The 25,389-nt window shown below is 42.9% G+C and overlaps 1 protein-coding gene across 2 annotated transcripts; it reads right to left on the bottom strand.

The window, feature by feature from the left end:
- Positions 1 to 769: 769 nt before the first annotated feature.
- On the bottom strand, positions 770 to 25,389 carry LOC106594078 (perforin-1). Of its 2 annotated transcripts, XM_082967423.1 has the most exons (8): positions 25,254 to 25,389; positions 19,651 to 20,004; positions 19,319 to 19,558; positions 12,256 to 12,472; positions 11,432 to 11,740; positions 5,830 to 6,023; positions 2,554 to 3,482; positions 770 to 1,115 (listed from the first exon to the last, which is right to left on the bottom strand). In XM_082967423.1, exons 2-7 carry the CDS (start codon positions 19,995 to 19,997, stop codon positions 3,044 to 3,046), a joined length of 1,746 nt encoding a protein of 581 aa, XP_082823549.1. In that variant the 5' UTR covers positions 19,998 to 20,004; positions 25,254 to 25,389; the 3' UTR covers positions 770 to 1,115; positions 2,554 to 3,043. The 2 variants fall into 2 exon arrangements, with proteins under 2 accessions (XP_082823549.1, XP_082823550.1); XM_082967424.1 differs by lacking the exons at positions 770 to 1,115; positions 5,830 to 6,023 and having other exon boundaries at positions 3,266 to 3,482.

Genomic DNA, 25,389 nt, shown 5'->3' with positions numbered 1-25,389 from the left:
ATTGTGCGCCACCCTATGGGACTCCCAATCACGGCCGGATGGGATGCAGTCTGGATTCAAACCAGGTACTGCAGTGACGCCTCTTGTACTGAGATGCCTTAGACCACTGCGCCACTTGGGAGTGGAGACATGTATATACGTTACTGGTGAACGGGGAGTCATCACGGCATATATTACACACAGAGTGTGTCACATAATAATTGAAAATAAGACACAAGTGGTCTGGGCTAGATGGCGATATCATAAGCAATAAGTACTATTCTCAAATCCAATGCAAAAAGGCGGTCAGGGGAACTGCTGGTGCATCTATCCCCCTTTTATCCCCCTCTCTCTATCTCTTCTTCCCCCTGTCTCCTGTTGTTCCTCCCTCTCTTCTTCCCCCTCTCTTCCTTCTGTTCCTCTCTTTCCCAACCTCTTTCTCATTCCGCCTCTATTCGCTCTCCCTCTCTCTCTCTAGGGTGAGTAGGCCCAATGGTTCGTGTTATGATGTGTATAGGTTAAATTGCTCCTAGATCTGTGGCTGATGGATGCCGTAAAAGACGATGTATCTCTCTAGCAGTGCTGCCATCTACAGGACAGACTGAGTTACTGCAGCTGTAGCAGTGCTGCCATCTATAGGACAGACTAAGTTACTGCAGCTGTTGCAGTGCTGCAACCTATAGGACATACTGAGTTACTCTAGCTGTAGCAGTGCTGCCATATACAGGACAGACTGAGTTACTACAGCACAACCCTACAGTCAGAGAGTACAACACCACCAACAACTATAGTCATTTGATTGACATATTTATTTAACAGGGACAATGCACATCAATTAACATTTCTGTAAATATGCCAGATTGAGACAACTGGCTATCTGTAGTCCCTGGTGCAGATATTATTTTTCACTTGCGGCATGTGTATACAACAATATCATCTGCATATTATATATCAACACCGTGACACATGAAGCATGTCCTTTATATATAAACAAAAGTGTAAAGGCCCTAAAACGGATCCTTGTGGGACCCCATTGTGCAGTTGCCAGACAATTAGACTTTCAGGTTGATTCTAACACTGTATTCTGTCAGATAAACTAATCCATCCATTTTAAAGCGTTGGGTGAGAAATTTAACCTCTTGGGGCTAGGTGGGACGCTAGCGTGCCACCCGTGGTGCACTCCATCAACAGCAGGTGCATTTCAAGAGCGGCAAATTTGAATCCAAATAAATGTCAAAATTCAAATTTTTCAAAAATACAACTATTTTACACCATTTGAAAGATAAACATCTCCTTAATCTAACCACGTTTTACGATTTCAAAAAGGTTTTACGGCGAAAGCATAAATTTAGAGTATGTTAGGACAGTACATTTACAAGAGTTGTGTGTAATGTTTTGTCAAGTCAAAGACAGGGTCACCAAAACCATAAAACCAGCTAAAATGATGCACTAACCTTTTACAATCTCCATCAGATGACACTCCTAGGACATTATGTTAGACAATGCATGCATTTTTAGTTCTATCAAGTTCACATTTATATCCAAAAACAGCGTTTTACTATGGCATTGATGTTGAGGAAATCGTTTCCCTCCAATAACCGGCAGTCAAGTCAGCACCACAAATTAAATAATTAAAATTAGAAAACATTGGTAAAATATTATATTGTCATTTAAAGAATTATAGATTTACATCTCTTGAACTCAATCAACTTGCCAGATTTAAAAATAACCTTACTGGGAAATCACACTTTGCAATAATCTGAGCACTGCGCCCAGAAAAATACGCGTTGCGATACAGACTAGACGTCATGTTGGGGAGATCTAAAATCGAAAATACTATGTAAATAATCCATTACCTTTGATTCTCTTCATCAGATGTCACTTCCAGGTATCACAGGTCCATAACGAATGAAGTTTTGTTCAAAAAAGCTCATCATTTATGTCCAAAAATCTCCGTCTCGTTAGCACATGATGTAAGCCAGCCGGACTTCTCGTCATGAACGAGGGGAAAAAATATATTTCCGTTCGTTCAAACATGTCAAACGTTGTATAGCATAAATCATTAGGGCCTTTTTTAACCAGAACATGAATAATATTCAAGGTGGACGAATGCATACTCTTTTATAACGTATTGGAACGAGGGTACCCAACATGAACTCGCGCGCCAGGTGTCTAATGGGACATCATCGTTCCATGGCTCTTGTTCGGTCAGATCTCCCTCCAGAAGACTCAAAACACTTTGTAAAGGCTGGTGACATCTAGTGGAAGCAATAGGAAGTGCCAAAATATTCCTAAGGCCCTGTGTTTTTCAATGGGATAGGTTTAAAGTCAATACAACACATCAGGTATCCACTTCCTGTCAGAAAATGTCTCAGGGTTTTGCCTGCCAAATGAGTTCTGTTATACTCACAGACACCATTCAAACAGTTTTAGAAACTTTAGAGTGTTTTCTATCCATATATAATAAGTATATGCATATTCTAGTTACTGGGTAGGATTAGTAACCAGATTAAATCGGGTACATTTTTTTTATCCAGACGTGCAAATGCTGCCCCCTAGACCCAACAGGTTAACTTTGCTAGATTAGAGAGTAGTATTCTGTGATTTACAGTACCAAATGCTTTTAGCAAATATATAAAACACAGCTCCTACCACTTCCCCTTTGTCAAATTTTTAAATATATCAAGAACACTTTATCAAAACCATAGACATCTTTGGCTTTAGAGGTTTTAGAGTTTTTTTTATATAACACATACAGTATTTTAATTGTTTGACAGCCGCCGTTTAAATATAAGGTAACCTTTTATTTGTTTAGGTCACAGACAGGCTTTGGTGTGAATAATCATTATATAGTCAGCTAAATCCTATATACTCCCTGATTACACAGGACAGATAAAGACATGATTGATTGAAAGATTGAGGGGAGAAAGATGCACTGAGTACAACCTAGGGGATAACATATTCCAATGATTCCCCTTGTTTTCAACGTGGTTCCTGGTGAGCTGTACAGACAACAGTCCCACTGCCTGTAATGAATTTACTACAGTGCGTTGTGAGGGGTACATTATAAAGAGATGTAAAAGAACCATAGGTATAGGACTGCTGAACTCTGGACAGAAAAGGTAGAAAAGAGATGCACACTCTGACTGTAGAGTGGATTAGAGTGCACTGTGGGCGTGGAAGGTTTGTGTGTTGTGGCTTTGAAAGGTTTGTATTTTTCACACTTGTCCCCGGTCAGGTGAGGGTCACAGGTGAGGGTGTACAGGAAATAAAAGACCTCCCCACTGTTGTTACACCAGCGTTCGTGTTTCCCCTGCTCGAGGTCGAAGGTACAGTCACTCAGGTTGTCATCTTTATCCACAGGATCGTAATCCCAGACCACCACATTTAGACTCAGGTCTTTGTCAAAGGGACCCATGTCAAAGGTAGCATTCCAGACAGGATTATTGGATGGAATCACATCGGTCTGATGGGTCTTGGAACCGTAGGTGACCACAGCGTACCTGTAGCAGGTGGAGAAACAGGACGTTGGAAAGATTCAAATACTATGACATGCCACAAGAGGAGGATCAAACTCATTCCATGGAGGACCTAGTCTATACTGGTTTTAGTTTATGTTCCTTTCAATTAAGACTAAAGACAACCAGGTGAGGGGATTTCCTTACTAATTAGTGACCTTAATTCATCAATCAAGTACAAGGGAGGAGAGAAAACCCGTAGACACTCAGCCCTCCGTGGAATGAGAGAGGAGGGCCTACTCCAGTTGGCACATATTGCTTGGGTGCATCCCAAATTGATCCCTATTCCCTATTCCCTATTCCATAGAAATATTTTGAGTTCAATATAGAAGCCTTTACACAGAGGATTCTACATGAAACCAAAAAGGGTTCTACCTGGAACCAAAAAGGGTTCTCCTATGGGGTCAGCAGAGTAACCCTTTTGGAACCCTTTCTTCTAAGAGTGTAGTGCACTCTATAGAGAATAAAAGGCTTGTAACGGAAAATTATTACGCTTGTTTGAGCATCAAGATTAGTAAAGTTTGCTTTTTATCTTACATTTTCAGAGTGGTTAAACCCAAACCCAAATTCATATTTTTCGTTGTGCTCATTGGGAAGGGGTTCCAGATAGCTATCTGCACGTTCTGCTCAGTGCTCCAGCCTCCAGCACTTCTGTTGAAAAAAGTTAGCTCCACCCAACCTTTCAAAAGCCATTCAAATGAATTCCGCCCCTTGAGCAGATCTGCCTCGAAAACACTATTGAGAAAGCAAAACACAGATGTTCAGCCGGCTAATACTGCCGTGAACGCCTCACAAGGCAGAGTTGACAAACCAGACAGGGTTTGGGGTTTAGCAAGTCAATGGGAGAAGTGAAAAAAATCATTCTTAAGTTGTTCATTTTCTCGAACTCTAAAGGCAAAACCTAGATGTGAGACAATGTCTTAAAAATGCGCTTTCAATCTTTTGTATAATTTCAGCCGGTAGTTTTCAAAGTGGAGCTCACGAGCCAAAAGTGGTCTCAGTTTTTTCTGTACTAAGTCATCAAATGGTGTACTACGTCATCAAATTGTGTATTATGTCATCAAATTGTGTACTACGTCATCCATTTTGTATGATATGTTACGAATCCAGTTGTACTACATTTTGCAGATTTGTTGTGCTCAAGGTCCTGGAGTGCATATTTAAGTAGCTGAAACTGTCATTACTACAAACGTTACTTTCACCCAAAAACACGTTATATCAAAGGAGTAACTTTGCTTTGACGGCCTTTACATTTACATTTTGGAGCAACGTGACCGTTAGTACTGACGACGTATTTCTGAGCAACAATTATGGTAACTAACGTCGCCATGACATCGCCTGCAAGCATGGTCAGGGATGCAGGTTGATTGTTGGGATGATTCATGTCCTTGAGGTAGAACTGAGCAATTTCCACTACAATTTCCACCAAAATTGGCTATATTGTAAAAAAAAAAAAAAAATGTTAATTTAAGGTTAGGGCTAGGCGTTAGGTTTAGCAGTGTGGTTAAGGTTAGGTTTAAAATCAGATTTGATGACTTTGTGGCGGTGGCAGCTAGTGACCAGTCTGCAGGGCTGTCTCCAGAACAAGATGAATGAACAAAAATGATAACCTGCATCAGGGATTTATATTGAAAAAGCTGTTATAGGCCTCATTATTTAAATTATTTTTGTAAACGGCAATAAACTTTTTGCTCGACAGATGGGTAAAAAACTGTGTTTACCACTACACCTCTGCAGAGAACTGAACAGTTTACCTGTGTTAAGCCTCGACTACACCTCTGCAGAGAACTGAACAGTTTACCTGTGTCAAGCCTCGACTACACCTCTGCAGAGAACTGAACAGTTTACCTGTGTTAAGCCTCGACTACACCTCTGCAGAGAACTGAACAGTTTACCTGTGTTAAGCCTCGACTATACCTCTGCAGAGAACTGAACAGTTTACCTGTGTCAAGCCTCGACTACACCTCTGCAGAGAACTGAACAGTTTACCTGTGTTAAGCCTCGACTACACCTCTGCAGAGAACTGAACAGTTTACCTGTGTTAAGCCTCGACTACACCTCTGCAGAGAACTGAACAGTTTACCTGTGTTAAGCCTCGACTACACCTTTGCAGAGAACTGAACAGTTTACCTGTGTCAAGCCTCGACTACACCTCTGCAGAGAACTGAACAGTTTACCTGTGTCAAGCCTCGACTACACCTCTGCAGAGAACTGAACAGTTTACCTGTGTTAAGCCTCGACTACACCTTTGCAGAGAACTGAACAGTTTACCTGTGTTAAGCCTCGACTACACCTTTGCAGAGAACTGAAATTGTGCAGTAACATAACATACGCTTCAGTGTCTCCCGCTATCCATTGGTAGTCTCCCCACAGTCCCCAGGCTCTGACCACCGTCACCACCAGTCTTCCCTGTGAGACCTTCCTGAGGCAGCAGTTTGAGTCCCGTCTAGAGTAAGGATCCCCACAGGACAGTTCCCCGGTGAACTTCGGGAGGGCATTCTCCTTCAGGTAATCCTGGACAGCCTCCTTTGTATTTTGAACCAAATGTTAGCATATTAATTGATATATAACATATAACCTAAGATCCCGATTTTAGGTTTTATTTATGCATCCTGTGACAAGAATATTCAATAAACAAACCCACCTGAGGTAACAGAACTATATAACAAACAACGTTCATCAGGTTACGTCAAACTTCTGGGTTTTCTTCTCCAAAGTTCAAACTCTTTGGAATCTCTGGCCGATAACAATAGAAATTGATAGAATATTATAGCCTTGATATGTATCATGTATATGTACAAATCTTAACCTACCATGTTAGCTAGGTAGGTAAATTAGGCTAACCAGATATCATAAACCCTGTTTATACCTAGTTCTAACATGTGTGCTTTGTCCTGGTCTTGTCCACATTCAAGTGCCCACATATTTAGAAAGATGCGTTGTGATCTGATTGTGATCTTCCTGACCACCTCTGGAGGTAGTCAGACACTCATTGTGCATGGTAAGCTTACAAGTACAGACGAATCTGGACATCGAAATATGTACATAATTTGCATAAAAGGAAAGACCAGGAAATCTGGTCACAATTCTTGTCAAGTGCTTCATTCTATAGCTAGAGGACTCCTGATATCTCCAGGAGGGAGAAGTAGAATTCTTTCCCTTATTAATCTGTTGTTGACTGGTACTGTCTTTGTCCTAGCTAGGGCCATCTAGCTAGGGCCATGCCTGTCTTCCCAAGAGCCTACTTGGTGTGTGAACTGCTGACTGCTCATAACTTGCAGATAGTTGTTGAAACGTCAACCAGGATTAAGTGGGAGGGCAACTTGCGACTTGTTTTGGTAATCAGTGGCTGTATTGGAGGGGACTGGTTTCTCCTCTCCTTGGCATTCATCAATTAGTACTTCAGTCTCCCATGGTTTCTCAGCGGCAGCTGTAAGCGGTGAATGTGTCAGTGGTGGTCTCGTCGGTAAAACGAAGACTGTCGCCAAAATGAAGACGGTTCTGACAAATTGTTCTGCAGAGTTCTTCGAGGAAGGAAACAGAGGAAGGCTCTCTCACTTAAAATGGCACCGAAGGGGATGGCTGCCGTTTTACGGGCTCCTAACCAACTGTGCTATTTTGTTTGTTTTTTTGCATTGTTTGTAACTCATTTTGTATATAACATTGCATCTACCATCTCTTATGACCAAAAAGAGCTTCTGGACATCAGAACAGCGATTACTCACCCCGAACTGGACAACGATATTATATTTAATGAGTCCGACGCTAAGGATATATTGCTTTGTCAAGAACAGACCCAAATTCCAGTCATCCGCGTGAAGAAAAGACGGAGAAAAACGGGGAGGAGTGCGGGGTGCATTATGAGAATTCGCCGGGGTTTAGGTAAACCACCACTACCCTCCGTATTAAATAAACTAGATGGTCTACGATTAAGACTATCCTACCATTAAAAACTGCAATATCTTATGTTTCACCAAGTCGTGACTGAACGACGACATGGATAATATAAAGCTGGCTCAGTTTTTCGTGCATCAGCAGGACAGAGCAGCTACGTCTGGTAAGAGGAGGGGTGGGGGGTGTGTGTCTATTTGTCAATAACTGCTGGTGCTATATGTTTAATGTTAAAGAAGTCTGAGGTATTGCTCGCTTGAGGTAGAATACCTCATCTATATTATTCGTAGCCGTCTATTTACCATCACAAACCGATGCTGGCACTAAGACTGTACTCAATGAGCTGTATAAGGCCATAAGCAAACAAGAAAATGCTCATCCAAAAGCGGCGCTCCTAGTGTCCGGGGACTTTAATGCAGGGAAACTAAAATCTGTTTTATCTCATTTCTACCAGCATGTCACATGTGCAACCAGAGGAAAAAAAACTCTAGACCACCTTTACTCCACACACAAAGATGCATACAAAGCTCTCCCTCGCCCTCCATTTGGCAAATCTGACAATAATTCTATCCTCCTGATTCCTGCTTACAAGCAAAAACTAAAGCAGGAAGTACCAGTGACTCGCTCAATACGGAAGTGGTCAGATGACACAGACGCTACGCTACAGGATTGTTTTGCTAGCACAGACTGGAATATGTTCCATGATTCATCCAATGGCATTGAGGATTATACCACCTCAGTCACCGGTTTCATCAATGAGTGCATCGACGACGTCGTCCCCACAATGACCACGTATTTCAACCAGAATCCATGGATTACAGACAACATCCGCACCGAGATAAAGGCTAAAGCTGCGGCATTCAAGGCGCGGGACCCTGATCCGGACGCTTGTAAGAAATCCCGCTATGCCCTCAGACAAACCATCCAACAGGCAAAGTGTCAATACAGAACTAAGATTCAGTCCTACTACGCCGGCTCTGATGCTCGTCTGATGTGGCAGGGCTTGCAAACTATTACAGACTACAAATGGGAACCCAGCCACGAGCTGCCCAATGAACAAGCCTAACAGACACGCAAAATTCCTTTTATGCTTGCTTCGAGGGAAGCAACACTGAAGCATGCATGCTAGCACCAGCTGTTCGACTGTGTCATCACGCTGTGTGAACACACTCTCTCAACATTCACAAAGCCTCAGGGCCAGATGGATTACCAGGATGTGTACTCAAAGCATGCACAGACCAACTGGCACATGTCTTCATTGACATTTTCAACCTCACCCTGACTGAGACTGTAATTCCTACATGTTTCAAACACCATACGGCCAGGTCTCAGGCCTACCACTGTTGTGTTATCGGCAAACTTAATGACGGTGTTGGTGTCGTGCCTGGACGTGCAGTCATTAGTGAACAGGGAGTACAGGAGAGGACTGAACATGCACCCCTGAGGGGCCCTTCGTGTTGAGGTTCAATGTGGCGGATATGTTGTTAGCTACCCTTACCACCTGGAGCCGTTACGTCAGGAAGTCCAGGATCCAGTTGCAGAGGGAGGTGTTTAGTCCCAGGGTCCTTAGCTTATTGATGAGCTTTGAGGGCACAATAGTGCAATGATGAGCTGTAGTCAATGAATAGCATTCTCACATAGGTGTTCCTTTTGTTCAGGTGGGAATGGGCCGTGTTGAGTGCAATAGAGATTGCATCATCTGTGGATCTGTTAGGGCGGTATGCAAATTGGAGTTGGTCTAGGGTTTCTGGGACAGTGGTGTTGATGTGAGCCATGACCAGCCTTTCAAAGCACTTCATGGCTACATAAATGACTGCTACGGGTTGGTTGTCATTTAAGCAGGTTACCTTAGTGTTCTTGGGCACAAGGACTATGGTGGTCTGCTTAAAACATGTTGGTATTACAGACTCAGACAGGGAGAGGTTGAAAATGTCAGTGAAGACACTTGCCAGTTGGCAAGCGCACGCTCACAGTACACGTCCTGGTAATCCGTCTGGCCCTGCAGCCTTGTGAATGTTGACCTGTTTAAAGGTCTTACTCACATTGGCTGCGGAGAGTATGATCACACAGTCTTCCGGAACAGCTGTTGCTCTCATGCATGTTTCAGTGTTATTTGCCAAGAAGCGAGCATAGAAGTAGTTTAGCTCGTCTGGTAGGCTCGTGTCACTGGGCAGCTCTCAGCTGTGCTTCCCTTTGGAGTCTGTAATGGTTTGCAAGCCCTGCCACATCCGACTAGCGTCAGCACCGGTGTTGTACGATTATATCTTAGTCCTGTATTGATGCTTTGCCTGTTTGGTTTGTCGGATGGCACTGCGAGATTTGTTATAAGCTTCCGGGTTAGATTTCTGCTCCTTGAAAGCAACAGTTCTAGCCTTTAGCTCAGTGCGGATGTTGCCTGTAATCCATGGCTTCTGGTTGGGGTATGTACGTATGGTCACTGTGGGGACGACGTCATCGATGCACTTATTGATGAAGCCAGTGACTGATGTGGTGTACTCCTCAATACCATCGGATGAATCCCGGAACATATTCCAGTCTGTGCTTGCAAAACAGTCCTGTAGATTAGCACCTGCTTCATCTGACCACTTTTTTATTGATCGAGTCACTGGTGCTTACTGCTTTCATTTTTGCTTGTAAGCAGGAATCAGGAGGATAGAATTGTGGTCAGATTTGCCAAATGGAGGGCGTGGGAGAGCTTTGTATGTGCTTTCTCTGTTTGTGGAGTAAAGGTGGTCTAGAGTTTTTTTCCCCTCTGGTTGCATATTTAATATGCTGATATCAATTTGGTAAGACGGGTTGAAGTTTTCCTACATTAAAGTCCCCGGCTACTAGGAGCGCCTCCTCTGGGTTTGCTTATGGCGGAATACAGCTCATTCAGTGCGTCTTAATGACAGCATCAGTCTGTGGTGGTATATAGACAGCTACGAAAAATACAGATGAAAACTCTCTAGGTCGATAGTGTGGTCTACAGCTCATCATGAGATACTCTACCTCAGGCTAGCAAAACCTTGATACTTCCTTAGATATCGTGCACCAGCTGTTATTTACAAAAAACATAGCCCGCCGCCCCTTGTCTTACCAGACGCCGCTGTTCTATCATGTCGATACAGCGTATAGCCATCCAGCTGTATGTTGATAATTTAGTCATTCAGCCACAACTCCGTGAAGCATAAGATATTACAGTTCTGAATGTCCCGTTGGTAGTTTAATCTTCCGCGTAGGTTGTCTATTTTATGTTCCAAAGATTGTACGCTTGCTAGCAGAATGGAAGGAAATGGGGGGTTTATTCATCGCCTACGAATTCTCAGAAGGCAGCCTGCCCTCTGGCCCCTTTTACTCCGCCTTCTCTTCACACAAAAAACAGGGATCCGGGCCTGTTCCCGGGAGAGCAGTATATCATTCACATCGGGATCATTGGACTTGTTAAAGGAAAAAAAGGATTCTGCCAGTCCGTGGTGAGTAATCGCAGTTCTGATGCCAATAAGTTATTTTCGGTCATAAGAGACGGTAGAAGCAACATTATGTACAAAATAAGTTAAAGAATACGTTTCAAACATCGCAAAGAAACGCACAAAAAAACAAAATCGGTTAGGAATACGTAAATCGTCAGCCTTCTTCTCCAGCACCATCTTAGATCGGTGGGTATCGTTACTCATTGTGTATTTATGCCTCAACCACCAGGGGCCCCATTGATTTTGTTGAGTCACAGGTATGAGTTGAACACACATAAGACATGGCAAGATGCTTAGAATTGCAGGAAATTAGCTTGAAAAGTGCAAAATGTTCTCTCCACCAACAACAGGGGTGTGAGCAGTTTGGGGTTGCATGCCTGGGGGTTTGTTACTAAGCCGATAAATGACAATGTCCAGCCAGACCTTTGTCACCTAGAAAAATGTGTGTGTCTGGTACCTTATTATTTCACCCACCTGTGTCCCAGGTGTAAGTCAGGCCCTGATTTGAGGGCAAGAAAGAAAAAAGCTGTGGAACTGGCTTCAAGGTCCAGATATGAATTTGAGGGAAATATATCAACAACCAAAGCCTACCTTTACTCCCTGCTGGACAACTGTGTTGGGTATAAGCAGGTGCAGAGGCCTCAGAGAATAGTAGATGATGTCCGGGATGTTCTTCAAGGTTCTCATCCAACTATGGAACCCCACTGAGTCATTACGGTTGAGTGACAGCTTCCCCGGCCAACCGGAGCCTCCCACCACCTTGGTGTGGTGGCTGAGGAAGCTAGAGCTGTCGGAGGTCTTCGAGTCATGGTTGTCCAGAACTTTGGAGCAACTTTGGACGGTAGAGGAAACTGATAACCCAAGGCTCCCCTTAAAACCTGCGGACAAGCAGGATTCCACCTGAGAGAAGGGAAAGATGGTATACAGACACATATTCAGAGAGATTGGTCTTTAACGTTTCTTCCATAAAAGACTGTGATGCATTTACTACATGGGAAATATTAGTCAATGGAATTTTCTGAATGTAACTGAACGTCTAGAAATACATTTCTAATCTAGTGCACCTGATTCTAATAATTTGCTGTTTGATGAGCTGAATCAGGTTAGTTTCAACTGGGGTTGGAGCGAAAACCTACAGGAGGGTGCTCTCCAGTAACAGGGTTGGAGAGCCCTGGTCTAGATAGATGTAAACCTACAGGAGGGTGCTCTCCAGGAACAGGGTTGGAGAGCCCTGGTCTAGATAGATGTAAACTTACAGGATGTTAGCTCTCCAGGAACAGTGTTAAAGAGCCCTGCTCAAACATTATACGTCTCTGGTTCTACGTAATGATTACAGATTGCTGTTTGAATTCCTGTAATTTCCTTTCATGGAAAATGTCCTCTATTACAACAGGCATTGAGACTAAGTAAGTCACCTGGTTTGTAGAGAGACTCTTAAGTGAAGCCTGACAGGTGTGTATTGCTGTGGTCATCGTCAACCGGCCTCCCAGGTCAACCTGGCGGATGTAGTGAGTCCCATAGGTGTCTATGAGCCGGCGGTACTGGGCCTTGGAGGTCTCAGAGAATGAGCCCAGACGATCAATGTCCTTACGGAACTCTTCGCTGAGAACAGGGCTGTCTGACACGCGATAACTGGAACACAGGAATTTGCATATCAGATGTGAATTAAAATACGACACAGAGACAACCTTGATCTACAATTGCTTAACCCTTTCTCAGCCTATAGCATACAGAAGCAATGGTCCTTTAAACATTTTGGTGGGTGTCGCGGTAACACCAGGTCACATACAAAAAATCCACTTAAACTTGAATGTGTTACAAATCGGAACTCAAAAGATCAGATTCCATGTGTTTTTTTGTTGTTGTTACAGTTCACACAAGGGGAAAAAGGTCAGATATGTATCAGATATGCCAATACATCGGAACTGAAGTGACTGTGTGAACAAAGCCTTTATGAAATGAAGACCCTTATGGAAAATTCACATGATTTCACATGGGAAAATTCCACAATTTGCGCAACGTTTTTTTTTCAGATACAATTTCACATGTGAAACCGTGTGTTTTTGGAACACTTCAATGTGGATTTTTACACGTGATCACATAACCTTTCACATGTGGATTCACATTTTCATGCGATGCCCTGTTAGTCACTATGAAACACACATAGATCTTTTAACATAGTGTTTTCAACTTACATACAGTGTATTCGGAAAGTATTCAGACCCCTTGACTTTTCCACATTTTGTTACGTTACAACCTTATTCTAAAATTGATAAAATTGTTTTAAACACAATAGCCCATAATGACAAAGCAAAAACTGGTTTTTAGACATGTTTGCAAATGTAAACAAAAAACTAAAATATAACATTTGCATATATATTCAGACCCTTTACTCAGTACTTTGTTGAAACACCTTTGGCAGTGATTACAGCCTCGAGTCTTCTTGGGTATGACGCTACAAGCTTGGCACACCTGTATTTGGGGAGTTTCTCCCATTCTTCTCTGCAGATCTTCTCAAGCTCTGTCAGGTTGGATGGGGAGTGTCGCTGCACAGCTATATTCAGGTCTTGCCAAAGATGTTTGATCGGGTTCAAGTCTGGGCTCTGGCTGGGCCACTCAAGGGCATTTAGACACTTTTCCTGAAGCCACTCCTCAGTTGTCTTGGCTTTGTGCTTAGGGTCGTAGTCCTGTTGGAAGGTGAACCGTCGCCCCAGTCTGAGGTCCTGAGCGTGCTAGAGCAGATTTTCATCAAGGATCGCTCTGTACTTTGCTCCGTTCATCTTTCCCTCAATCCTGACCAGTCTCCAAGTCCCTGCCGCTGAAAAACATCCCCACAGCATGATGCTGCCAACACCATGCTTCACCGTAGGGATGGTGCCAGGTTTCCTCCAGACATGACACTTGTCATTCAGGCCAAAGAGTTCAATCTTGATTTCATCAGACCAGAGAATCTTGTTTCTCATGGTCTGAGAAACCTTAGGTTCCTTTTGTCAAACTCCAAACGGGCTGTCATGTGCCTTTTACTGTAGAGTGGCTTCGGTCTGGCCACTACCATAAAGGCCTGATTGGCGGAGTGCTGCAGAGATAGTTGTCCTTCTGGAAGTATCTTCCATCTCCGCAGAGGACCTCTGGAGCTCTGTCAGAGTGACCATCGGGTTCTTGATCACCTCCCTGACCAAGGCTCTTCTCCCTCGATTGATCAGTTTAGCCGGGTGGCCACCTATAGGAAGAGTCTCGATGGTTCCAAACTTCTTCCATTTAAGAATGATGGAGGCCACTGTGTTCTTGGGGACCTTCAATGCTGCAGGAATTTTTTTGTTCCCTCCCCCAGATCTACACCGCCTCGACACAATCCTGTCTCAGAGCTCTACGGACAATTCGTTCAACCTCATGGCTTAGTTTTTGCTCTGACATACACTGTCAACTGTGGGACCTTATATAGACAGGTGTGTGCCTTTACAAATCATGTCCAATCAATTGCATTTACCACAGGTGGACTCCAATCAAGTTGAAGAAACATCTCAAGGATGATCAATGGAAACAGGATGCACCTGAGCTCAATTTAGAGCATCATAGCAAAGGGTCTGAATACTTATGTAATTAAGGTCTTTATTTAAATGTTGATTTTATTTGCAAAAATATTCTAAAATCATGTTTTCACTTTGTCATTATGAGGTATTATGTTTAAATAATTGAATCCAATTTAGCATAAGGATGTAACGTAAAAAAATATGGAAAAAGTCAAGGGTTCTGAATACTTTCCGAATGCACTGTATTTGACACACTTTGACCTCATTGTGCATGTTTATTTATATAGTAATTCTTATTCAACATGTCCTCACCTGGGATTTGAACTCACAACCTCTTGGTTCACGGCATTATGATCTTCCTACTGATTTTACCAGAATTCCTACACTTCAAAGTACATCTCAGCTTTGTTAAAAATACACTCAAGAAAAACTATTATATTCAACAAATAAAATTCAAATAAAATAAAAAATGATTGGTCACATACACATGGTTAGCAGATGTTATTGCGAGTGTAGCGAAATGCTTGTGCATCTAGTTCCGACAGTGCAGCAACATCTAACAAGTAATGTCTAACAATCCCTAACAATTACCTAATACACACAAATCTAAGTAAAGGAATGGAATAAGAATATATAAATATGAATATATGGATGACCGGCATAGGCTAAGATGCAATAGATAGTATAGAATACAGTATATACATATGAGATGTGTAATGCAAGATATGTAAACACCATTAAAGTGGCATTATTAAAGTGACTAGTGATCCATTTATTAAAGTGACCAATGATTTCAAGTCTGTATGTAGGCAGCAGTCTCTCTGTGTTAGTGATGGCTGTTTAACAGTCTGATGGCCTTGAGATAGAATCAATATTTCAGTCTCTTGGTCCCAGCTTTGATGCACCTGTACTGACCTCGCATTCAGGATTGTAGCGTGGTGAACAGGCAGTGGCTTGTGTCCTTGATGATCTTTTTGGCCTTCCTGTGACATCGGGTGCTATAGATGTCCTGGAGGGCAGGTAGTTTAACCCCGGTGATGCGTTGTGCAGACCGCCCCACCCTCTGGAGTGCCCTGCGGTTGTGGGCGGTGCAGTTGCCGTACCAGGCGGTGATACAGCCCAACAGGATGCTCCCAATTGTGCATCTGTAAAAATTTGTGAGGGTTTTCGGTGACAAGCCAAATTTCTTGAGCCTCTTGAGTTTGAAGAGGTGCTGTTGCACCTTCTTCACCACACTGTCTGTGTGGGTGGACCATTTCAGTTTGTCAGTGATATGTACTCCGAGGAACTTAAAACTTTCTACCATCTCAACTGCTGTCCCTGTCGATGTAGATGGGGGGTGCTCTCTCTGCTGATTCCTGAATTCCACGATCATCTCCTTTGTTTTGTTGACGTTGAGTGAGAGGTTATTTTTCTGATACTACAGTCCAAGAGCCCTCACCTCCTCCCTGTAGGCTCGTCGTTGTTGGTAATCAAGTCTACTACTGATGTGTCGTCTGCAAACTTGATGATTGAGTTGGAGACGTGCATGGCCACGCAGTCATGGGTGAATAGGGAGTACAGGAGGGGGCTGAGCACGCATCCTTGTGGGGCCCCAGTGTTGACGATCAGCGAAGTGGAGATGTGTTCTACCTTCACTACCTGGGGGCGGCCTGTCAGGAAGTCCAGGACCCAATTTCACAGGGCGGGGTTGAGACCAGGGCCTCAAGCTTAGTGATGAGCTTGGAGGGTACTGTGAGTTTAAATGCTGAGCTATAATCAATGAACAGCATTCTTACATAGGTATTCCTCTTGTCCAGATGGGATAGGACAGTCTGATGGCGATTGCATCGTCTGTGGACCTATTGGGGCGGTATGCAAATTGAAGTTGGTCTATGGTGACAGGTAAAGTGGAGGTGATATGATCCTTGACTAGTCTCTCAAAGCACTTCATGATGACAGAAGTGAGTGCTAAGGGGCTATAGTCTTTTAGGTCAGTTACCTTTGCCTTCTTGGATACAGGAACAATGGTGGCCATCTTGAAGCATGTGGAGACAGCAGACTTGGATTGGGAGAGATTTAATATCTCCGTAAACACAACAGCCAGCAGGTCTGTACATGCTTTGAGGATGCGGCTAGGGATGCCATCTGGGCCAGCAGCCTTGTGAGGGTTAACACGTTTAAATGTCTTACTTACGTCGGCCACGGAGAAGGAGAGAACCCACAGACCTTGGTAGTGGGCCGCGTCGGTGGCACTGTAGTATCCTCAAAGTGGGCAAAGAAGGTGTTTCGTTTGTCTGGAAGCAAGACGTCGGTGTTCGCAACGTGGCTGGTTTTCCTTTTGTAGCCGGTGATTGTCTGTAGACCCTGCCACATACGTCTCATGTCTGAGCCGTTGAAATGCGACTCCACTTTGTCTCTATACTGACCTTTTGCTTGTTTGATTGCCTTACAGAGGAAATAACTACAATATTTGTATTCGGCCATATTCCCAGTCGCCTTGCCATGGTTTAATGTGGTGGTATGCGCTTTCAGTTTTGTGCAAATGCTGCCATCTATCCACGGTTTCTGGTTAGGGTAGGTATTATTAGTCACAGTGGGTACAACATCTCCTAAACACTCCTTATAAACTCACTCACCGAATCAGCATATACGTCGATATTATTCTCTGATGCTACCCGGAACATATTCCAGTCCGCTTGATCAAACAATCTTGAAGTGTGGATTCCGATTGGTCAGACCAGCGTTGAATTGTCCTTAGCATGGGTACTTCCTGTTTGAGTTTCTGCCTATAGGAAGGTAGGAGCAAAATGGAGTCGTGGTCAGATTTGCCAAAAGGAGGGCCAGGGAGGACTTTGTATGCATTGCGGAAGTTAGAGTAACAGTGGTCCAGTGTTTTTCCAGCGCAAGTGCTACAGTGGATATGCTGAAAGAATTTAGGTAGCATTGTTCTCAAATTTGATTTGTTAATATCCCCAGCTACAGTAAACGCAGCCTCAGGATATATGGTTCCCAGTTTGCATAAAGTCCAGTGAAGTTCCTTGAGGGTCGTCGTGGTATCGGCTTGAGGCGGGGAAATACACGTCTGAGACAATAACCGAAGATAATTCTCTTGGGAGATAATTTTGTGGACATTTGATTGTGAGGAATTCTTGGTCAGGTGAACAACAGGACTTGAGTTCCTGTATATTGTTACAATTACACCATGAGTCGTTAATCATGAAACATACACTGCCGCCCTTCTTCTTCCCGGAGAGATGTTTATTCCTGTCGGCGCGATGCACTGAAAATCCAGGTGGTTTTACCGACTCCGACAACATGTCCCGAGAGAGCCATGTTGTCGTGAAACAGAGTATGTTACAATCCCTGATGTCTCTTTGGAAAGCAACCCTTGACCTGATTTCGTCGACTTTGTTATCTAGGGACTGGACATTAGCGAATAATATACTCGGAAGCGGTGGGTAGTGTGCGCGCCCCCTGAAGTCTCAATAGAAGACCGCTCCTCCGGCGACTTTGTTTAGGGTTGACGTCTGAAATCAATTCAAATGGTTGTGCAGACAAAGGATCCGCTTCTGGAAAGTCGTGTTCCCGATCGTAATGCTGGTAAATGATTCAGGAGTAACATTAAAGTAACATTAAAGTAACATTAAAACAAATTATACAACTATACAGAAAACTCTCAAACTGCAAAATAAGTAAATTAAATCAACGATGACAGAGAGAATAGTCAGATTAACTGATAACTAGAATAGCAGTGCAGATCTTTTACTAAGTGCAGAGATGTATTATAGATACTGAATGTGTAGTTATCCTTTTCTGTAATACACATGATTTCCAGTATTCTGTGTTATGTATGAAACTCATACATGTGTATGACCTTTTTAAGTGCCAGTGTTGAATGTTATGGTTAAAGTTTGACAGCATTCTGTGCCGGGGACACACTGACAATGTATCTGTGACACTGTGGCTGCGTTTACACAGGCACACCAATTATGATCTTTTGCCCAATTTTTGAAAATCTGATCTGATTACTCAAAATACCAAAAAAGATTGCTGGTTTAAAAGTAGAGAATGTCATCCCTGCCCAGTCCTGCACAATTATTTTACTATCAGTTACAGAAAGATGCGATTCTTGCAGAAAGTGTATGGTTTTCAATAGATATATTCTTAATCTTTAAACAAGGTGATAAATGCAATTGACAGAAAAATCGGATTTAAAGCTTTAAATCAGAAATACTTTAGTTTTTCCAGCAAGCCAACCCTGGAATGAGCTCCCTACAACACAACAGTCCAAAGACTTCCTTCTGCGTGGAATGGAAAGAACTATTTGGATGAGCTCTAAGAGTTTAAATTGACCCACTTGCTGTGCTTTTTGATACTTTCTAGCTGGGTTATCACTGCACTTAGACCTGTATGGGCTAAGAGATATCAAGCCTGGGGTTAAGCAGCTATTAAAACATGCACAACTAAGCCCAGGGCTAGCTGGTCCTGTCCATAGGAGGATTAGCACTGCCTTATCAGAGCAAGCCAATCACCTCCTCCAACCTAAAACAATCGTTCCAGAATGTTCTGTAAAATTATGTTATATTCTCAGCACAGTAAAAAATTATCCGTTTTTTTTCCAGAGAAGCAAGGATGTTTTTGGGGATATTCTCAGAACGTTTTGTCATGGTACCCTGGAGGTTTTGTCTAGTTCCCGGTTTGTTCCATGGATGTCCCCGAATACGTTTTTATGACGTTCTTGGGATGCAGTTGAATGGTCCCCTGGAGGTTTTTGTCTAGCTAAAATGTTGTCATTTTTACATTTTGCATCCCCATGTTGTAAAAAAAATCACATGAGATTTTGTTTTCACATTTTGTTTCATTTTTTTTGTGTCACATGTTATCACATAAGATCAGATGTGAAATGTTGTATCTGTTAGGGAAGCGCTATAAAAATGTAACAAATCATCATTATTGTTATTATTACCTGTAGTGACGGCAGCGGAGATTCTGTGAGAAGAAAGAGTGGCGGTCCTCTTTGGTCTTGGTTGTGGCAAAGATGGCTACATCAGATTGGGACCCTCCCATCTCTATGCTAGCACCCACATCCTTCTGCACACTCACAATCCCCGGTCCCACAAGTACGCTACCAGACACCTTCGCCTCATTACTCAAACCCCCCTTCCATTTTGAAGAGATCTCATTGGTAGTGGACTGTGCCAGGTTACTGGAGGAGAGGAGAGCAGAGGAGAGGAGAGATGTTTACTGTCAAAAAAGAAAACTTCCATCAAGTAAACAGACAGAAACTATCCTACTCACCTGACAGAGGCATGAGAGTGGCTGGAGATATCCTCAATACAGTGGCTGTAGGGCCTCCAGTCTACAACAGACAGGGGTATTTTCTGCAGCTCGTTCCCCTGTAGGGGGTTACTACACAGTGTACAGGTTTTAATGGGGGACAGGTAGGTCTTCAGGTCGATCAGGTAGGCCCCTTTACGTTTCAGGGTCACCACATCGAAACCCTCCCCTGCCAGGTTGTGACCGGGGACAAAGGGTGCGGAGTCACACTGGGATTGGCTGGCAGTACGACAGGTGAGGGCGGAGTCCAGTTGAGAAAGGAGAAGGAGGAGAGGAAGGGAGAAGAGGGGAGGGGCTGGAACGGACATTACTGAACTAAAGGGAGGGTGGCGAGGCAGAAGAGAGAGAGAAAAAGGAGGAGAGCGATTATGAGAGGAGTGGGGAAGAAAATGGCAGAGACAGAAGGGATGAGAGAAAGTGAGAGGTGTGGGGGAGAGAGAAGGAGAGAGAGACTGTTTAAACTCCATGATGTGAAGGTCTTTGTTACTTGAAATGAAAGCGCTATATACAGTGCATTCGGAAAGTAATCAGACCCCTTGACTTTTTCCACATTTTGTTACGTTACAGCCTGAATCCAAAATTGATTAAATAAGAAAATGCTCGTCAATACCCTGTAATGACAAAGCAGCCCTTACTCCTACATCTCTGGCATCGGTGTACAAAGCAAATGGACGATGGAAATCCGGAGCAGCTAGCACCGGTTCAGAGACAAAAAGGGTTCCAGCATTATGTAACCCGAAAGGGAGATGAAGGATGTCCCAGAGGACAAGGTAGAGGTAGGAAATGTCATCAGGAGTGACAAATTCAGGCAATTATTTGGCACGCATGGAGAGACCTGCAAATATCCCTTCTGCATATTGAACTTGCTAGCGTACTTAGCAGCACCAACACAGTCAACACAATCATCGACCCTGGGCAAAGGGTACGAGTCCAACTTAGTAATGGTATTGAGTTTCCCAAAATCGAAACAAAACCAGAGACCCATCCTCCTTAGGTGCCAATATAACGCTAAGGTGCTGCAAAAGATTTGATTTCGTGTTCAAGGTACTAATATGCAGGGTGAACTCCACAGAATGTTGCCATGTTGTACAATTCTGTGCTCAAGCATGAACTCATCCTCACTGCAGAGTTTCTCTCTCTTTTCAGGATTCACTCAATAAGCATGTTGTTTGGTTTGGGCAGAGTCCCCAATGCCAATGTTTTAGTTGGCACATCTGAGAATGAACCCTGATATTCTAAAAGCAGTGCAACAATGTTGCCTTTTTCCTCTGAAGGTAGGTGTGCCAAAAATACATCAAGGTTTTCCAGAATCTCTGAGTTGCTCAGCTGTCCAACAGGTACAGGGTCTATTGGGCTTTCCTTATGCTCTGAATGAGTACTGGGCTTTTCTCGTGTTCTCAAGGAAGACTATAGTCAATGGTGACGGTAGTGGCCACAGGCAGAAGATCACTACCGGTTTCCACCGACTTCTCCGCAGTTAGTGAGGGAGATATAAGATTTTTGCAATTTGTTCCGGGTCATTGGCAGCAGAGAACTAGAAGGAAAGGCGGCCAAGGAGGTGTTGGCTTTACTCTGTTCAGAAATCAGCTCCTTCCTAGACATTGAAGTATCAACTGTTGGGACCCTCACTTCTTTCAGTGGTCCTACAAACTCACTCACCTTTGGTGTTTTGAAAGGAGAGGTCAACTCAGGGGGTTGACTGAAACAGGATCACACATAAATGTCTCAGACATTTAGAGATCGCTGACATCCTCCTCAACACTAGACTTTCTCCCTGCAAATTTCTTAGACATAGCATGTGTAACGGCACACGCTGGGAACACTCTAGGGTACATTTATGATAACCCATCAGTTTCCTCTACTCAGGATTCTATACAAATGACAGGATTTGTAATGACCTTCCCTCCAGCCAAATCATTTCCCAAAATGAATGACACCCCCTTCACTGGTAGGCTAGGGGTTGTGGATAACTACTGGGTTCTTTGTTTGAGAAGGTCGTTTTAGGTAGCAACCCCTTCATGAAGGCAATTCTTGAACTGCTCGAGTGTCTTTAAATCCTCAAGGTCTTTAATACCTCTCCACTAAAAAATACATGGTTGTTCCCTTATGAATTCAACATGGCTTTGCGATTGTCTTTTGTCATTTATGAAACTGTTGTCTGTATGCTTCTGGGACAAACTCGTAAGCCTGAAGGATATCAGCTTTACAGCTTTACTGTCATAATCTGAACTCTGGTCAAGAGATAAAGCGATGTACATTTTCTGAGCTTTTCCCACAAGAACACTTTGGAGGAGCAGTGACCAAATATCTCGTGGCCATTTTAGGGATGTGGCCATCCACTCAAACAGAGTAAAATATACGCCCACCTCCTTTTCGTTGAAAGGCGGTACAAGTCGGCTGTTCCAACCAAGATCAAACTCTGTTGAGGGTGCAGGATGGCCTGACTTGATTCGGAGTACTTCCAGATCTATCTCCTTTCGTCGCGCTTCCAGCTCCATCTCTTTTAATCAAATGACATGCACACATTCTTCTTGTTCTAGTCTGGTTGCACGTTCTCTTTCCCTTTCCTGGTGCTCAAGTCTGAATTTCTGTTGCTCCAATCTTTCTTCACGTTCTCTTTCCCTTTCCTGGTGCTCAAGTCTGAATTTCTGTTGCTCCAATCTCTCTTCACGTTCTCTTTCCCTTTCCTGGTGCTCAAGCTCTAATTTCAGTTTGTTCCCATTTTACCTTTAGTTCAACCTCAGTTGCATGTCTACGGGGTGTACTCTACCACCCGTTGGACCCTTTCCGTCATCCTCCCTCTCCGGAAGGATTTCCTCCTCAACCAAAGCAGTTGGACTACTGCTTTTGAATTGGCATGTGCAACTTTGATATCATTATGCTTTGCAATGACGAGCAGAATCGCCTTTGTACATTTATCTAGAATCTCCCATGTAGAGTTTTCCACAAATGCTTCTAATTCAAAGTCCATTATTTTATTTTATTATTAGCCTGTGTGTTTATGCAACTTCCAAATGATTCCTTTTATCTTATAACCCCTCTGGGCAGTTGGATGTCAGTGACAGAAACTCTACCAATTATTTTTTTGAACACTAAAATATCTGGGCACGGTAGAGCTTCAACTAGGTGATTAGAGGAAACAGTATCCCGGACGAGCCTCCATTTTGTTACGTTCCCCCGCAAGAAACCAAAACTTGTCGCTCAAACAGAAGGGGAAACTAACAAAGATTCACTAACAACAACCAAAACAAAACAGGTGGGGTTCTAGGAGGGGTTCTGAAAGACACTCATGGAGGTGTCCACTGAAAGTTGACTATCAACAACAACTGGGACCAAAAAGACACCCACTATGAGCACCCACAAAATTTGCCAAAGAAGAGGTAAACAAAATAAAAACCCACACTTAACTTAAAAGGGAAGCAAACCAAAAAGTGGAGCAAAACAAAAACAGGGAAGAAATAGGGAAAGCCAACTAAAGGTTAACCCTCCACATCTCTCAAGCCGCTCGTCAATATCACCTGTGCCAGCACAGTTGAAAAACCTTCTCACTAAGGAGATGACAGCCAGCACAGGTGTAACACATACTTAATAACAAGGTGACACCAATTGGTGCGCCCAGCGTGCCAACGTCCAACCTCTAAATATACATGGAAAACCGAAGCCTGTAAATGCTAGCAAGCTAGTTTCATCATATTACCTCAAGAACACAATACACTAATAACATGAAATCCTGACACCACAAAACATAATTTACACAGTATGTGACTAATATTTATACAAGTAAGGTACAAGGTTTTCAGAGGTTACAATCTCCTTTTAGTGAGTTTTATACATTTAATTGGGAACTTCACTCCACTTTTTTCATTAGCCCAATGTTGTAAAATTAGCCCACTGTTGTAAAATATAAGGACAACAACCACAGAGCCACTGCCTGTTCACCCCGCTATCATCCAGAAGGCGAGGTCAGTACTGGTGCATTAAACCTTGGACCGAGAGACTGAAAAACAGCTTCTATCTCAAGGCCATCAGACTGTTAAATAGCCATCAGTAGCACCTTAGAGGCGGCTGCTCTATATACATAGACTTGAAATCACAGGCCACTTTAATAATGGAACACTGGTTACTTTAATAATGTTTACATATCTCATATACTGTATTCTATTCTACTGTATCTTAGTTTGCCGCTCTGACATTGCTCTTCTTAATTCCATTCCTTTACTTGGGTTGTTGTGAAATTGTTAGATATTACTTGTTAGATATTACTGCACTGTTGGAGCTAGAAACACAAGCATTTCTCTACACCTGCAATAACATCTGTTAAACACGTATATTTGTGACCAATAACATTTGATTTGATCTGTCAGCTCCATTTGCACAGAATGCGTAGACCCCTTTATCTGACTCATGAGCTTCCACAGTAAACGCTGTAAGGATAATCTCTCAGTGAAAGCTCCCCGGTGCTGTACCCATCGAACAAAAATATTATTTTCTACAAAAATTATTTCCTACTTTACTTTTGGTCATTCATGTATTTTATAAATGTATTGTTTTGAGCTTACAGCGGTGGTCTCCCATCCAAGTACTAACCAGGCCCGACGCTGCTCAGCCATCGAGATCAGACGAGATCAAGCATGTACAGTGTGATATGGCCACAAGTGTATTTTCTACCCCATTTGCTCCCTGATTTACAACCTTGGCTCATCGCTGGGGGGGGGGGGTTCAGTGTTGTGTGAGTATTTAATCTCTCATTCATGTATTGAATCACTCATTCATGTATTGAATCACTCATTCACGTATTTAATCACTCAATCACTTGTTCATCAACCCTTCGGTGTTCTGTAAGTGTATATTATTTTGTGATAGGTGTGTGTCAGAGTGTGTGTATTTAGTATAAGGGCTTTCCAGAACCTATGTTTTCCCCTGAGATGCCGTTTGTCTGTCGACATACAACCATTGTACGTGCTTGTAAATGTGCATGTAATTCTATGTGTTTATATATACTGCGTGAGTGTGTGGCCATTAGCCTGTGTGGGTTGTACAAGCTGTGACCTTGAGTTTGTGTGTCCTTGTGGATTTCAACAGTCCCGCTAGAGTTCATTGGCAAGAAAATCTTACTTCCTTTCTCTTGGCAGAAGTCCAAAAAACAGACTTTCTGCTGGTTTTATAACTTCTCCACAGAAAGTCTCCGGAATTACAGAATAGCAATTAGATTATTATTATTATTACTTATTATTAAAATTACAGAATCTCATTATTATGAATTATCATTGGGATTACATAGTCTTCTCAACAACAAACACATACACCGGAGTTGTTGAACCAAAAGATAATGATTAGGTGAAATATTTAGCGTTTTACCATTATTCTGACAATTGCCAGTGCCAAACCTTTGTTTGGTTAATAGGCTAGTGACAATTTAAAAGTCACGCCACTAATGATTTTGGATTGAATTGAAATACACAACTATGATATGAAAAAACACAATTGAAATCTGTGAAATCGGAAATCTGACAAAGATTCCTCTGAATCTAAACCTTGTTATTAAAGGCTTTAAATCCACTCACCTGTTTGAATTGGTGTGAGTGGTTCTTCAGCTGAGTTCGTCCTCAGATCTGGAGTCAGTGACGAAGTGTGTCTCTCCCTCCTCTGTCTGTCTGTTTTTCTCTACAGCCAGGGATGGTCTTTTACACAGAACAGCTG

The sequence above is a fragment of the Salmo salar genome, chromosome 02, assembly GCF_965601325.2.
Source record: "Salmo salar chromosome 02, fSalSal1, whole genome shotgun sequence".
Taxonomy (NCBI): domain Eukaryota; kingdom Metazoa; phylum Chordata; class Actinopteri; order Salmoniformes; family Salmonidae; genus Salmo; species Salmo salar.
This window is presented reverse-complemented; position numbering and strand designations above follow the sequence as displayed.

What these genes read in the sequence shown, in the direction of transcription:
- LOC106594078 (XM_082967423.1), bottom strand. Translation starts at nt 19,997, where the DNA reads ATGTCCGTTCCAGCCCCTCCCCTCTTCTCCCTTCCTCTCCTCCTTCTC. An exon ending in CACTCTCATGCCTCTGTCAG is followed by an intron (nt 19,559 to 19,650) that starts GTGAGTAGGATA and finishes CCTCTCCTCCAG; the next exon opens with TAACCTGGCACAGTCCACTA. An exon ending in CTCCGCTGCCGTCACTACAG is followed by an intron (nt 12,473 to 19,318) that starts GTAATAATAACA and finishes CCTGTGTTCCAG; the next exon opens with TTATCGCGTGTCAGACAGCC.